Source organism: Bufo gargarizans, chromosome 9, assembly GCF_014858855.1.
Source record: "Bufo gargarizans isolate SCDJY-AF-19 chromosome 9, ASM1485885v1, whole genome shotgun sequence".
Lineage (NCBI taxonomy): Eukaryota > Metazoa > Chordata > Amphibia > Anura > Bufonidae > Bufo > Bufo gargarizans.
The window spans coordinates 13,775,238-13,792,055 of record NC_058088.1 but is presented as its reverse complement, the minus strand read 5'-3'; the positions used below and the strand labels follow the sequence as shown (position 1 = coordinate 13,792,055).

At 43.2% G+C, this 16,818-nt stretch overlaps 1 protein-coding gene across 1 annotated transcript in view; it reads right to left on the bottom strand.

The window, feature by feature from the left end:
* Nucleotides 1–16,155, bottom strand: part of LOC122946664 (mucin-2-like) — a 53,095-nt gene extending 36,940 nt beyond the window's left edge. The window contains exons 1-4 of the mRNA XM_044306426.1: nt 15,810–16,155; nt 15,642–15,710; nt 14,807–14,883; nt 13,295–13,460 (exon numbers count right to left, since the gene is read on the bottom strand). Of these exons, the coding sequence (XP_044162361.1) occupies nt 13,295–13,460; nt 14,807–14,883; nt 15,642–15,710; nt 15,810–16,155 (658 nt within the window). The remainder of the gene's footprint in view (nt 1–13,294; nt 13,461–14,806; nt 14,884–15,641; nt 15,711–15,809) is intronic.
* Nucleotides 16,156–16,818: the final 663 nt, after the last annotated feature.

The following is a 16,818-nucleotide window of genomic DNA, read 5'->3' as shown; positions in this document are numbered from 1 at the left end:
CCCAGAACAGAGAGGCAAAGGCCTGTGCATTCATATAGTATAGCACCATATTCGCGAATACGTAGAACTTCGTAAAATTCGATTTACGAATATTCGTATTTTTTATTTTACTTTCCACCTTACAGATTACATTGATCTGTACTCTGTCAACTACTGTCATCACCCCCCACTGTATCTCGATTGATTCCCAAAAGTCTCACATTCCCTAGAAAGTGATTGAGTTGCGAATCTTCGTAAGGCGATTTTATTAGCGCACATGCGAATATCTACACTTGTCCCAGAACAGAGGCAAAGGGCTTTGCATTCATACATTAGTGATTGAATTGAGCTGCGAATCTTCGTAAGGCGATTTTATTAACGCAAATGCAAATATCTACACTTGTCCCCAGAACAGAGAGGCAAAGGCCTGTGCATTCATATAGTATAGCACCATATTCGCGAATACGTAGAACTTCGTAAAATTTGATTAACGAAAATTCGTATTTTTTATTTTACTTTCCACCTTACAGATTACATTGATCTGTACTCTGTCAACTACTGTCATCACCCCCCACTGTATCTCGATTGATTCCCAAAAGTCTCACATTCCCTAGAAAGTGATTGAGGTGCGAATCTTCGTAAGGCGATTTTATTAGCGCACATGCGAATATCTACACTTGTCCCAGAACAGAGGCAAAGGGCATTGCATTCATACATTAGTGATTGAATTGAGTTGCGAATCTTCGTAAGGCGATTTCATTAGCGCACATGTGAATTTTGCATAGCATATGTATTATGCGATGCGAAAATTCGAATTATCGCATATGCGAAATAATAACGAATTTGAATAATCGCGAATATTTTACGAATATTCTTTCGAATATTCACAAAATTTCGCGAATTCGAATATGGGACATGCCGCTCAACACTAGTGCTGGGCCTAAATTTATGACAATGGACTGTTGCAGTGGTGGGTGACGTGAAGCCTGATTCTCTGCTATGACATGCAGACTGATTCTCTGCTGACATGAAGCCAGATTGTCTGTTACGGGACCTCTCTCCTCTGCCTGGGTGCTGGGCCTAAATATATGCCAATGGACTGTTGCAGTGGTGGCTGACGTGAAGCCTCATTCTCTGCTATGACATGCAGACTAATTCTCTGCTGACATGAAGACAGATTCTCTGTTACGGGACCTCTCTCCTCTGCCTGGGTGCCGGGGCCTAAATATCTGAGAATGGACTGTTCCAGTGGTGGGTGACGGGAAGCCAGATTCTCTGCTATGGAACCTCTCTCCAATTGATTTTGGTTAATTTTTATTTATTTAATTTTTATTTTTATTCATTTCCCTATCCACATTTGTTTGCAGGGGATTTACCTACATGTTGCTGCCTTTTGCAGCCCTCTAGCTCTTTCCTGGGCTGTTTTACAGCCTTTTTAGTGCCGAAAAGTTCGGGTCCCCATTGACTTCAATGGGGTTCGGGTTCGGGACGAAGTTCGGATCGGGTTCGGATCCCGAACCCGAACATTTCCGGGATGTTCGGCCGAACTTCTCGAACCCGAACATCCAGGTGTTCGCTCAACTCTAGTCATAACCCCTGGAATGGAGCAGTGTATAATATGATGGAAAAATAAAGCCAGCAAAAGGGGCAATATGGTCAATCCCAATACATTAGTAAGTACCTTCTATTAACTTTATAGACATGATAAATGCCATTCACTGAAGTGAGACAACCCTTTTAAAATCTGTTAGGGATTGTGAAGAGTAAATATTTAGTTAAGTAGATTGAACTACTAGGTAGAAAGTCAGGTTTTATAATTAGGGTCAGGATAGAGGCAGTTAATTTACTGTGTGTCTTACAGTCAATACTGATGATGCTGGTCATAATTTCATGTTACACTGCATAAGGATTATTTAAAGAGTCCCTTTCACCGCTCCTGACTAGAGATGTCCCGAACAGTTCCCTGCGAACATAGCTTGTTCGCGTTCGCCGCGGCGAGTGAACAGATGCGATGTTCGGTCCGCCCCCTATTTGTCATCATTGAGAAAACTTTGACCCTGTACCTCACAGTCAGCAGACACATTCCAGCCAATCAGCAGCAGACCCTCCCTCCCAGACCCTCCCACCTCCTGGACAGCATCCATTTTAGATTCATTCGGAAGCTGCATTCTTAGTGACAGGAGGGACAGTGCAGCTGCTGCTGATTTAATAGGGAAATCGATAGCTAGGCCAGTGTTCTGTGTCCACTACAGTCCTGAAAGACTCATCTGTTCTCTGCTGTAAGGACAGCACCCCAAAAAGCCCTTTTTAGTGCTAGTACATCAGTCTGCTTTTTTTTTTTCCCTCTGTAATCTAAGTGCAGTTGCCTGCCAGCGTGTGTGTCAGGCTCACAGCGTATACTGTGCCCACTTGCCCAGTGCCACCAATCATATCTGGTGTCACACACAGTAGCTTGCATTAACAAAAACAACAACATTTTTGACTGTAATATAATAGCAGTTAGTTTTCTGCAAGCGTGTGTGTTAGGCCTACAGCGTCTGCTCTGCCAACTTCTGCCAGTGCCACTCATATATGGTGTCACACACAGTAGCTTGCATTTAAAAACAACTAAAACAATTTTGACTGTAATATAATAGCATTTAGCTTTAGCAGTTTTAGTTTGTGTGTCAGGCCTACAGCGTCTACTCTGCCAACTACAGCCAGTGCACAGTGCCACTGATATCTGGTGTCACAGTAGCTTGCACGCATAGTACAACTAAACTAATCTAAAAAAAAATGTCAGGCAGAGACAGGCCACCCCACAGGGGTCTTGTGGTCATGGTGCTGTGATTTCCTTTGGCCCTAGAATAATGCCCAGTGTTCAGAGGCCACGTACCCTGATCTCGAAAAGTTCTGAGGAGATAGTTGACTGGCTAACACAGGACACCCAATCTTGACGCACCATCCTCCTCCAGCTCAGCTTTGGGCACCTCTCAAGTTACCACTCGCCCGCCCGCCGCCACCACCAACACTAGCACCTCAGCTGCTACACTTGATCTGTCAGAGGAGTTATTTACACATCAGTTGGAAGAAATGAGTGATGCGCAACCATTATTGCCAGAGGATGTAGATAACAGGGATATGTCTCAGTCAGGCAGCATTACACACATGGATGTACGGTGTGATGATGATGATGTTGTACCCGCTGCTGCTTCCTTTGCTGAGTTTTCAGATACAAGTGAAGCGGTTGATGATGACGATGTGTCTGTGGATGTCACGTGGGTGCCCGCTTGAAGAGAAGAAGAACAGGGGGAAAGTTGAGATGGGGAGACAGAGAGGATGAGGAGGAGACGAGTTGGAAGCAGGGAGAGGTCGTCGCAAGGAGGTAGTGGCACAGTCAGACAGCATGTATCGGCACCCGGGGTCAGTCAGATAGCACGCCAATCAAAGCATGCTGTTGCCACCACCAGAATGCCATCATTGCAAAGCTCAGCAGTGTGGCATTTTTTTTGTGTGTCTGTCTCTGATAACAGCGATGCCATTTGCAACCTGTGCCAAAAGAAACTGAGTTGTGGGAAGTCCAACACCCACCTAGGTACAACTGCTTTGCAAAGGCACATGATCTCACTTTACAAATGCCTATGGGATCAACACATGAGTACAAGCAGCACACAAACTCAAAGCCACCATCCTCCTCCTGGTCCAGCATCTTCAGCCACGTCAACCACTGCTGTCCTCCTTGCCCCCTCTCAACCACCCACCACTCCGCCTCTCGCCTTGAGCAGTTCCTGCTCATCTGCACACAGTCAGCTGTCTGTCAAGGACATGTTTGAGCGTAAGAAGCCAATGTCACAGAGTCACCCCCTTGCCCGGCGTCTGACAGATGGCTTGTTGGAACTCTTAGCCCGCCAGCTTTTACCATACAAGCTGGTGGAGTCTGAGGCCTTCAAAAAATTTGTAGCTATTGGGACACCGCAGTGGAAGGTACCCAGACGAAATTTCTTTTCACAAAAGGCAATCCCCAACCTGTACTCTATTGTGGAAAAGGAAGTCATGGCATGTCTGGCACACAGTTTTGGGGCAAGGGTCCATATGACCACTGATACCTGGTCTGCAAAGCACGGTCAGGGCAGGTATATCACCTAAACTGCGCATTGGGTAATCCTGCTGACGGCTGCCAAGCATGGAATGCGTGGCTCTGCAGAGGATTTGGTGACACCGCCACGACTTGCAGGCAGGCCTGCTGCCACATCCTCTACTCCTCCTACTCCATCCTCTTCACTAACCTCCTCGGCTGTGTCCTCTTCTGCTGCTGTATCTTGCTCCACATCAACTGCACACCCCCAGCTCCCCAGGGGCTATTCCACATCCCGGATACAACAGTGTCATGCCGTCTTGGGGTTGACTTGCCTGAAAGCAGAGAGTCACACCGGACCAGCACTCCTTTCCGCCCTGAACGCACAGGTGGATAAGTGGCTGACTCCGCACCAACTTGAGATCGGCAAAGTGGTGTGTGACACGGAAGCAATTTGTTGGCGGCATTGAATTTGGGCAAGTTGACACATGTGCCGTGCATGGCACATGTGTGTAATCTGAACGTACAACGCTTTGTGCATAAGTACCCAGGCTTACAGGATGTCCTTAAGCAGGCCAGGAAGGTGTGTGGCCATTTCAGGCATTCCTACACGGCCATGGCGCACTTTTCAGATATTCAGCATCGAAACAACATGCCAGTGAGGCGCTTGATTTGCGACAGCCCGACACGTTGGAATTCAACACCCCTAATGTTCGACCGCCTGCTCCAACAAGAAAAAGCTGTCAATGAGTATTTGTATGACCGGGGTGCTAGGACAGCCTCTGTGGCGCTGGGACTTTTTTTGCCACGTTACTGGACGCTCATGAGCAATGCCTTTAGGCTCATGCGTCCTTTTGAGGAGGTGAAAAACCTAGTCAGTTGCACTGAAGGCAACCTCAGCGACATCATCCCATTTGTTTTCTTCCTGGAGCGTGCCCTGCGAAGAGTGCTGGATCAGGCCGTAGATGAGCATGAAGAGGAAGAGTTGTGGTCACCATTACCACCAGAAACAGCCTTATCAGCATCGCTTGCTGGACCTGCAGCAACGCTGGAAGAGGAGTCTGAGGAAAAGGAGTCAGAGGAGGAATGTGGCTTTGAGGAGGAGGAAGACCAACCACAGCAGGCATCCCAGGGTGCTCGTTGTCACCTATCTGGTACCCGTGGTGTTGTACGTGGCTGGGCGGAAAAACAGACCTTCAGTGAGATCAGTGAGGACGAGGAACGGGACATGAGTAGCTCGGCATCCAACCTTGTGCAAATGGGGTCTTTCATGCTGTCGTGCCTGTTGAGGGACCATCGTATAAAAAGGCTGAAGGAGGTCAATCTGTACTGGGTGGTCTTGCTACTAGACCCCCGATATAAGCAGAAAGTGCCTGAAATGTTACCAAATTACTGGAAGTCAGAAAGGATGTAGCAGTTCCAAAATAAATTAAAAAGTATGCTTTACACAGCGTGATGTCATATATACAAGGGTGATGTCACAGAACAACGGGAATCTAACAGGGGAAGAGGTGAAAGTAATCCTCCTCCTACCACGACCACACCGGCAAGGACAGGACGCTTTACAGACGTGTAGTTGATGGAGGACATGCAGAGCTTTTTAAGTCCTACGCATCGCCACAGCCCTTCGGGGTCCACCCGCAGAGAACCACTCGACCGACAGGTAGCAGACTACCTCGCCTTAACTGCAGATATCGACAGTCTGAGGAGCGATGAACCCCTTGACTACTGGGTGTGCAGGCTTGACCTGTCGCCTGAGCTGTCCCAATTTGCGATAGAACTTCTGGCCTGCCCCGCTTCAAGTGTCCTGTCAGAAAGGTCATGAGGTATTGTCACTGAGAAGAGAAGTCGCCTAGGTCAAAAAAGTCTAGATTACCTCACCTTTATTAAGATGAATGAGGCATTGATCCCGAAGGAACTGACAGTAGGGGATATACATTCGACTAAAAAAGGCCTGATGACTAAGATGAGCTGCCTAGGGCTAAAAATGGTCCACACGCTGCTGTATTTTACCTCTGCATGCCGGATGACTTGCGTGACTTATCTGCCACCAACTAGGGTTCAAGCCGCAATGTTTTAGGGCACTTTCTGCCTGGAAAACATTAATTTTTCTGGCCGCTGCTACAGCGGCTGCAGCAATATCTAGTTTTTCAGGCATGTGTACATGCCTAATTTTTCTGGCATCTGGTGCTGCACTGTGGCTGCAAAAACAAAACAAAAAAAAGGCACATACATGTGTCAATTCCCCTTCGTGATCGACCACCTCTATGAGTGTGTTGGCAATGGAAATGTTGGCACACCCCAGATGATAAGGTTGCTTCATTGTGAACAGACCAAAAGCGATCGACTGGATAATTTTGCATAGAAAAAACATTAATTTTCTTTGTGATCATCTAAGGTGATTATTAAAGCCTACTAGGCCAACAATGGGCCCACAATGCAGAATCATTGTTTTCTGGGTCACTTAACTTTGAAAAAAAACCATCGCCTGCAATACCCCAAACGTGCGCACGAGCACAGTCATCACTACACCAAGATTGACGCATAGAGGAATAAAATTTATGTCATGAGTGTGTCAACTATTGACAACTCTTTGCGGTTGTCTAAAATCTATTCCATACACGTCCCCTGAAAGGGGACGTAACAGGGATTAAACTGATAGGAATAGTGCAACTTAACACACCACTCATATCTGGTGGCACAGTACATTGCATGCGCAGTGCCCCAAATTGGAAGTAGGAGGACCAACCAAGCATCTTTTTCCATCTCCCGGTTCCTAAAATCTATTCCATAGACCGGCCCCTGATAGGGGATGTAACAGGGATTATGCTGATAGGAATAGTACTACTTAACATACCACTCATATTGGGATTGCATAGTATATTGCACAGCACAAGCACAGTGGCCCAAATTGGAAGAGGACCGACCAAGCATCTTTTTCCATCTCCCGGTTCCTAAAATCTATTCCATACACGTCCCCTGATAGGGGACATAACAGGGATTAAACTGATCGGAATAGTACTACTTAACGCACCACTCATATCTGGTGGCACAGTACATTGCACACGCAGTGCCCCAAATTGGAAGTAGGAGGACCAACCAAGCATCTTTTTCCATCTCCTGGTTCCTAAAATCTATTCCAAAGACCGGCCCCTGATAGGTGACGTAACAGGGATTAAACTGATAGGAATAGTACTACTTAACACACCACTCATATCTGGTGGCACAGTACATTGCATGCTCAGTGCCCCAAATTGAAAGTAGGAGGACCATCCAAGCATCTTTTTCCATCTCCCAGTTCCTAAAATCTATTCCATGACCGGCCCCTGATAGGGGACGTAACAGGGATTAAACTGATAGGAATAGTACTACTTAACATACCACTCATATTGGGATTGCATAGTACGTTGCAAGGTGTACGCGCAGTGCCCCAAATTGGAAGTAAGAGGACCGACCAAGCATCTTTTTCTATCTCCCGGTTCCTAAAATCTTATCCATACACGTCCCCTGATAGGGGACGTAACAGGGATTAATGTGATAGGAATAGTACTACTTAAACACACCACTCATATCTGGTGGCACAGTACATTGCAAGCTGTACGTGCAGTGCCCCAAATTGGAAGTAAGAGGACCGACCAAGCATCTTTTTCCATCTCCCGGTTCCTAAAATCTATTGATAGGGAACAAAACAGAGATTAAACTGTTAAGAACATATTTTTTTTTATTTAAAAAAAGAGGATAGCCTCTGCGGAGCTGGGTATTTTTTGGGCACGTTACTGAACGCTCATGCACAATGGCTGTAGACTCATGCGTCCTTTTGCGGAGGTGACAAACCTGGTCAGTCAAACCCAAGGCAACATCATCGACCTCACCCCATATGCGTTTTTTCTGGAGCGTGCCTTGCGAAGAGTGCTGGATCAGGTCATAGATGAGCAGGAAGAGGAAGAGTTGTGGTCACTATCACCACCTGAAGCAGCCTTGTCGTCGTTGATTGCTGGACCTGCGGCAACGCAGAGAGAGGAGTCTGAAGAAGAGGAGTCAAAGGAGGAAGGTGGCTTTGAGGAGGTGGAAGACCAACCACAGCAGGCGTCCCAGGGGGTTTGTTGTCACCTCTCGAGGACCCTTGGTGTTGTACGTGGCTGGGTAGAGAAAGAGACCTTCAAAGACGTCAATGAGGACAAGGAACGGGACATGGCTAGCTTGGTATCCAACCTTGTGCAAATGGGGAGTTTGCGGTTGTGCAAATGGACTGTTTGCGGTTGTTTGCGGTGCATTCAACAGGGAGTTTGGTCTGTCACAGTTTGGTCTGTCACTGTGAAGCGGGCGTAACCCTTACACTACCTGATTGAAACAACATCATACCTGATGTTTTAAAGCACGTTATTCCAAACAATTTAGGAATGTTAGGTGATTTATGACCTTAGTGGATTAAAACCTGACTCTGCGTCAACTACGTAATTTTCCATTGGATTTTTGCCATGGATCCCCCTCTGGCATACCACAGTCCAGGTGTTAGTCCCCTTGAAACAACTTTTCCATTACTATTGTGGACAGAAAGAGTCCCTGTGGGTTTTAAAATTCGCCTGCCTATTGAAGTCAATGGCGGTTCGCCCGTTTGCAAACATTTGCGAAAATTCGCATTCGCCGTTTGCGAACGGAAAATGTTATGTTTGTGACATCTCTACTCCTGACATGCCTGTTTTAATAGCTTCATGCTTCCCCCATGTAATTAGAATTCTGGAACATCTAGTCTTATGGCTCTATGTTGTACCATTCTTTTATTATTTCTACTAGAGGTTTTGAATGAATTGCTAGCAGACTGCAGTAAGGGTACAGAGGAGTGTAACCAGTTGGAGGGGTGTCCCTGCACAGTCTCACTCTATCCAATCAGTGCTGCCAATGTCAGGCTATGCAAGTACACCCCCCCCCCCCAAACTGGTTACCACCCCTCTGTACCCTTACTGCAGACTGCTAGTGATTTATTCACTCAACTTCTAGTTGAAATAATAAAGGAATGGTACAACATAGAGCCATAAGAATACATGTTCCAGAAATGTTATTACACGAGGAATGTAGCTATTAAAACAGAAATGTCAGGAGAGATGACAGGTCCTCTTTAAATATACAATAATTGCTTTTTCTGTGCATGTGCCAGCCTCTTTTGTCCAAAAACCTGATGCAAGGCTTTTTCATTTTGTAAGTATTTATAAGTATATTCCCTGCATCACCAGCAGTGTACATCTTGCTGCATAAACTGCATAATTGTGCCTCTTTCTTTCTAAAAACCTGCTGTATTTTTTTTCTATGATTGTGCAAATAATATTATTTTAGTGTGTCAATACCAGTTTTTAGTGTGTTTTCAGCAAGAGGATGTGTAGATGCACCTGTAATTCTTACCCCAAAAAACAGATGTAATTCTGCTACAGTTTATGTGTGCATATTTTAGCACATTTTAGTGCATTAATACCAGTGTGCTCTCATTCAGATGATGTGTACTTGAACCTGTATTTGCTACCAAACACTCATTTGTAGACCATGGTCTTTCCGTTCTGTATGAGGTGACCTGGTTCTAGGTAACATAGTTTGAGGCTAGTGGTAGATTGGGTGAAGTTTATATTTCATTGATATGGTTGAGGAGGTTGAAATAAAATACTTTTTTTAGATTTAACCCTATATGGTGAATCTTTCTGAAATAAAACCGGGGGGCATATTTATCAAGCAGGTGTAAAGTAGAACTGGCTTAGGCTACTTTCACACTGGCGTTTCTGGGTCCGCCTGTGAGATCCGTTTCAGGGCTCTCACAAGCGGCCCAGAAAAAGGATCAGCGGCCCCAATGCATTCTGAATGTATAAGGATCCATTCAGAATGCATCAGTTTGCCTTCGTTCAGCCTCCATTCTGCTCTGGAGGCGGACACCAAAACGCTGCTTGCAGCGTTTTGATGTCCATCTGACGAAACTGAGCCAAATGGATCCGTCCTGACTTACAATGTAAGTCAATGGGGACGGATCAGTTTTTACTGACACAATATGGTGCAATTGAAATGTAAGTCAAAACAGATCCGTTTGCATTATCATGAACAAAAAAAAACATTTTTTTTGTTTCTTTTTGTTCATGGTAATGCAAGCGGATCCGTTCTGAATGGATACAAGCGTTTGCATTATAGGTGCGGATCCGTCTGTGCAGATACCAGACTGATCCGCACCTAAACACAGGTGTGAAAGTAGCCTTAGTTGCCCCTAGAATCCAATTAGATTCCACCTTTCATTTTCTAAAGGAGCTGTCAAAAATGAAAGGTGGAATCTGATTGGTTGCTATGCACAAGTAAGCCAGTTTTACTTTACACCAGTTTGATAAATCTCCACCTAATTGTCTAGAGGAACTGCTTGTATTTTTCACAAGAATACTAAGACTGTGTTTACATGCCTAAGCTGCCATATGAGGTCAATGACATAATTTTTAAGGTAATACCTAATCATATAAATCACAGGTGCCTCCCTAAACATCTCAGCATTAGCAAAAAAAATCCAAAAGAACTTTGCTGAGTTTACTAAGTTTTCTGGCATGAACATAGGTTGAGACACTAAGTAAGAGCAGCTCCTGCTCTGGGTGACCTGAGCTGTCGATGTATTACATGGATGACCATTATTTAGACTGAATGGCATGCCATGCTACGGTATGTTTGGAACTGTATCGCTATGATGATACTATCTCCCAGTGTCACAATGGGGTTTATTGGGCCCACCAGATGAAACTATTTTTGAAACTCAACCTCTATATCATAGACGTAGTCTAATAGGTTTTAAAACAAATAAATAGATACCAGTGTCAGGTGATTGGCTCCGAGGGTAGCTCCAAATGTGTATATGTTTTCTACCGGACCTTTGGGACTCATTATGGTATCTGAACCTAGGCCTACTGGACAATCCTCTGGTGGACCAGATCAACCATTGCCTTTCCCCAATATATTCAGAACTGGCAGTGATCAATTGAGAAGCAGTTGACTTGCTAAGATTACTCCTTTAAGAGAGAACTCAGATCTAAAGCTTTTACTAAATATTACAGTAGAGTTCTGGTACTTGGTTTGGACATCTCCATAGCTCATCATCAACCTAAGGACAAGAGCCGTGACAGTTCAGATATGACTCTGCAGTAGATCTCCCTTATTACATAAAAAAACACAATTTCTGGCTTTCTTCCAGATCTGAAGCACGGTAACCCTAGGCTGTTGCAGCTTACTTAACTAATAACTTCTACATTTCTAAGAAAGATTATATCCGTCTGGTAGTTTCTCACAGGCTGAAGAGTTCCAATTAGGGATGAGTGAATTGTATCTAGTGAATCCATTAATGTCAACAGAAAGAGTTCTTCACTTGTGAGGGGCTGTCCCCACATGTGAAGAAGTGCCCATCTGTCTGAAGATCTTTGGTAACTGCAGGTACCGTAACTAAAAATTTTGCACAGCCACCGAGCTATTCAATAAAATCTATTTGTATGGCGCCATCTGCCTGTATGTTCTTAATTCTCTGTCCACCTCAGTAAAATTGCTGAGTTGGTCACACATGATCAGTTTCATCCTTCAACTGCCACCAGCTATATCTCCTGTTAGAAGCTGTGACAGATACAGAGAGAGGAGGAGCGGCAGCTGAAAGGACATACACCCTGAACTGTGATATGGAGAGGGATGCAGCAGAAAGAATGTGCCCCTGAGATTGAAATAAATCTAGCAGAGCAATTGGAGCAATGAATGGGGAGATCTCTGGACCCATGTGAGGTATAGGGCTGTATCTAACTTGGTTAAGAAGAGATTATCATGTACTATATGATGTCTGATTTTCACATGTTCCATTAATCATGGAATAGCCCCTTTAACAGCAGCCGCCTGACACTGATTGATAATGTTAGGTTTACTTTACTCCATTGTCCTCAAGTATTTTTTAATGTAAGTTGGCATTCTGCTTATACTACACTGGCACCCAACTGTGTGCTGTACACACCTACAAACACTTGCTGTCTATATCCTCTCACACGAGATATGGTAGTTGTTCACTAATATAGGTATTTATTAGAAATACAGATTTCTTTTTTAAAACAACTCGATAAAAGGCCAGCTTTATTTTTATTCATTTAAATAGTCTATAACACAGAAAAGTTAATAAATAGAACTTTTTAGCAATGCTCAGCATTTTTTATATAAAATTAGTAATATTTAGGTCGATATAAAAATAAATATATAAAAGCATAGAAAGCCATAAAACAGTATAACATTGCATAACCTAATAAAACAATATACACTGTATACTGATTATACAATGATTATACAATGATATCTAATTACAGAGGTGGAGGTAGATATGGAGAAATCTGAAGAGTATCCTCCCATTGTAAACTTTTAACATCTGGTAGGGGAGCTACGGTATGAGAAAAGGTCCATCCTACATTCATCATTTTAGCTTCTCGAAATTGGTTAACACCATATACCTAATTTTTAAAGGGTTGTCTCCTCTGAACAAGCCCTTTTTGTGGTAGAAGGTCCTTTTGATGAGGGAAGCCCCACAATTACCTGGAATTTGTGGGGGAGCCTAAATGCAACTGCTCACTTCTCTGTAGCTCCTCCACAAGTTAGGTATTACATAGTGCCTACAGAATAACTTTGTCTAATACATTGGGATGCTGGGTTCCTCAGAGAGAGTGGCATTATTTGGAGCTGCTCTGAGGGTTATGCAAAGGCGACTTAATTTATTAAAAACATGTTTCTAAAACAGACAAGATTTTAGAGAAAGGTAGTCTATATCTGCCTAAACGTTGCTGCTATGCTGTCTGCATGATATACAATCCTAACTGCTATCATAGTGACTTTTCTTTTCCTAAAAAATAATTTCTGTACAGCTAGATGACGTTGCATCATGTTCGCAATTGCTATCTAAAGGTCAAAAAGACCTGCAAAGTATAGACATCTTGTATGAGCCAGATGAACTGTCCCATAGAGTTCGCTAAACCCAACTTCATAAGATCACTTCTCAGTCACTTATAACTCTGCAATTTTCTGTTAAGATACAGTTTCCCAAATGTTTCATTAATTGAGAGGATTGGCATGTTTTAAGTGTTTTTTTTCATTGTCTTCACATAGTAGGTGCATATTATCTGTGGTGATATCACACAGACTTTACACTATCGTCTACTCATAAACATCTGGAACAAGTCGTTCTGTATCTCTAATTGTGACGCTGCCCTCTTTCGGATTCTCTGAATTGTTAGTAACGTTCTCCTCTTGAGGCTGGTGGTCTACGATGTTCCGTCAATTCTATTCCTCTTTCAAGGTCTGTTGCTAGCGTCGGTCTTCCAGTATTGCGCCAACCGTAATGTGTGAAGTAACTTGGATAACTGCTTACAGCATATGTGGAAGCAGAGCGAAAACAAGCCAGTATCTGCAAAAATAAGGACAATAAAACCATCAGTATTTTAGGTATAAACTAAGGCTCTCAGGATCAGACACAGTGAGGGTCTCTATTGGTAATACATTTCTGAGTCTCTGCTCCAAAAGCCAGGTGACGAGGATAGGCTGGAGAGGGTGCAGCATTGCAAGTTCACATGTTCAGGAGCAGAGAAGCAGAACGGGGTTTGGATTGAGAACCAATTAGTAAGCTGTATGCGCTACATAAATATTCTTATGGGACTGTTCTATTCCAGTTATTGAAGCTTTAACTTGGTTCTTGTGTGTGCTAGATTACTTCGTGCATTTTATGAGTATTCTTGTTGGCTACTGAGCTTAAACTTCTGCTGTTAAATGAACTTTCTTCTGCATTTCTATCTCTGTCTCTCTTAGTTCTTATTCAGGTTGTTTCTACTGGTGGCTTAGGCATAGACATTGACTCTATTTTGGCCCCAGCTAACACAAATACTCAACCCGTCCTCTCCTCCTAGCAGCTACTAGGTGATTATAGGATAGGACACCACCGGCAGGCATCACTCAGGGTTAAGTGTTTAGTTTCCTGAATAGAGTCACCCTTATGAAGGCAACTATTTCACTGTAGGCAGGGATCCTGTAGATATAGGATTCTTGCAGGACTGATTCTCCATCTGAACCAAGAAGCTAGTGCCAAGTCTGGCAGTTGATGTGCAGTTTGAAGGACAGGTTACCTGTATCCCAATTCTGTCACCGAAAGTAACATCTACTTAGATAAATTACATCAGTGCCCACAAGGCTTTAATCATACACTGTGCTGCCTATTAAAAAGCTATGCATACACAAAGCACAACATGGTGTCCATGTGCCAAAGGCTGAGAACCTATATGATCTACATTACACGTATTGATCACATGTAATAGGCTTTATCTCAAACTTACTAATGTTCAGTATTTACACAACGGTGATGTCTATTCTAAAAAAAACATAACATGACAATGAGTGGCTAGCACTCTAATTGGATGCTGAAAAATACTATTCATGTGAAGGTTTTTATCCAAAAAATCGGAAATAGACCCTAAAAGGAGAGAAAGTATTCAGGACTGATAATACTTTTGCACTTTTTTTAATCTGTTTAATTGGTTTCAGGTTAAAAACTGCTTTAAACCTGAAGCTATACTCATCTTGCCCATACTGTTTTGTCCACCTCTAGAAGATTTACATACGTAGAATTCAGTCTTTTTAAATTTATTTTGTCAAAATAAATTGTATTCTGTTTACTTAGATTATAATTATTAATTGGTTTCTGCCACTTGTACTGTAGACAATCCACTCCGTGGAATAAGGAAATACTATAGAGGGACTTACCCCAAATAATAATCCGGCAAGTAACACCACACCCAAGACAGCGACCAGAGAAAACAGAATGATTTGCCAGTATGTAACTGCAAAGAAATAAAAGGAAATTAGATGTAACACAAATATGGACAACTTTCCACCCACATATGAAACATCCATCGATTTGTTTTCACCTGAGACTTATCATACAGGGATCACATGATTACTCATTCTGGCAGGCTGTAAAAAATACTATTGTATTTAACTAAAAGATATTAAAAGACTATTTGGCTGTAACGGTGTATCCAAGTAACTTTGGCTAGCGTTTTGGGGGAAAGTCGTTTAATAGGTCCACTTGCCCACATCAACACCAGACCAATTTATCCCCTTCCCTGCCACGCCATGCCCACAATTTTAGACCTGGCGTGAGCAGGGCTAAGTCACAGATAGCAGCTCAACTAACCGCTGCACCACTATCTGCTCCTGAAATACGCAGAATTTAGGCGTATTTCAGCATAGTTAATGATCCCCTTGGTTGTTAAATGCTTAACTTTTCAGCAATTAAGACTTAGTCTCCCTTTAGTAAATGCCAATGTCAGTGAATTGAATTTACGTATCCAAAAAATGCCACCCCATCAGAAACAGCGGTCTCTCAAAAAAAGGTAAATTCTTCCTCTATAAAAAATCAAACCACAGACTCCCAAAACTAATAAATGCTTCCCCCCCATGAGGCCAGGGTTTGGTCTCTCATAAAAAGTCTCATGCTTTGATATTAGTGAAATGAACCCATTGGCTTGATTCACTGATAGGAAATAATTCAACATCTTGTTTTGCTATAAAACTTTACTTATTATTTATTATCTACCTGCAGATTGGACTGAGGTTGTTTGGGTGGAGTTGACAGAACTAAGGGTGGAAGTTCCTCCGTTTTGGGCTGGAAAAATAAAAGAAATACAATATTTTTAGAATGCAATAAGACTGAATACAAAATGGCACACAATGTCTTTAGTATGGACAATGTATTAGTACTCACTAAAGGCAGCGGCAGAAGAACTTGTACTTGATGTAGCAGTGTTGGGTGCAGAATTAGAATTTGTGGCTGCAGAATTGCCACCAGCTGTGCTTGATCCAGAACTCGCAGTGGTGTTATTATTGCTTGCATTTGTAGTAGATTTTATGGTAGCAGTCGATTCAGTAAAGGTTATTACTGTAGAACTAGGGGTTCCAGTAGTTACAGATGCAGTGGTTCCAGATGTGGCAATATTATTTATTGTGGCAGCGGTTAAATCAGGTGAAGTAGCAGAGCTTAAAGTACTCACGATCATAGTGTTAGTGGTACTGCTGACAATACTTGAAACAGTTGATCCACTAGTAGCCATAATATCGGCATTAATGGTACCAGGAGCTGTTGTGGATGGGTTAACTGTATTTCCACTCACAGTAGAACCTGTGGTGGGAGAAACAAAACTCCCACTGGTGACAGATGTAGTTGCTATTGATGTTGCTGACGTGCTTGATTCTGTACTTGGTATCACTGTAGTAGTTGGAGTGTCAGTTGAAGATTGAGTTGTTGCAGTTGTTGGTGTTGTCTCACTGGTGGATAGCGTACTCGAAGATTCACTGGTGACAGATGTAGTTGCTATCGATGTTGCTGATGTGCTTGATTCTGTAATTGGTATCACTGTAGTGGTTGGAGTGTCAGTTGAAGATTGGGGTGTTGCAGTTGTTGTAGTCTCACTGGTGGATAAAGTAGTCGAAGAGTCAGTGGTGACAGATGTAGTTGCAATCAATGTTGCTGACATGCTTGATTCAGTACTTGGTATCACTGTAGAAGTCAGAGTGTCAGTTGAAGATTGGGTTGTTGCAGTTGTTGGTGTCTCACTGGTGGATAGTGTAGTCAAAGATTCACTGGTGACCGATGTAGTTGCAAATGATGTTGTTAACGTGCTTGATTCTGTACTTGGTATTACTGTAGTAGTTGAAGTGTCAGTTGAAGATTGGGTTGTTGAAGTTGTTGGTGTTGTCTCACTGGTGGATAGACT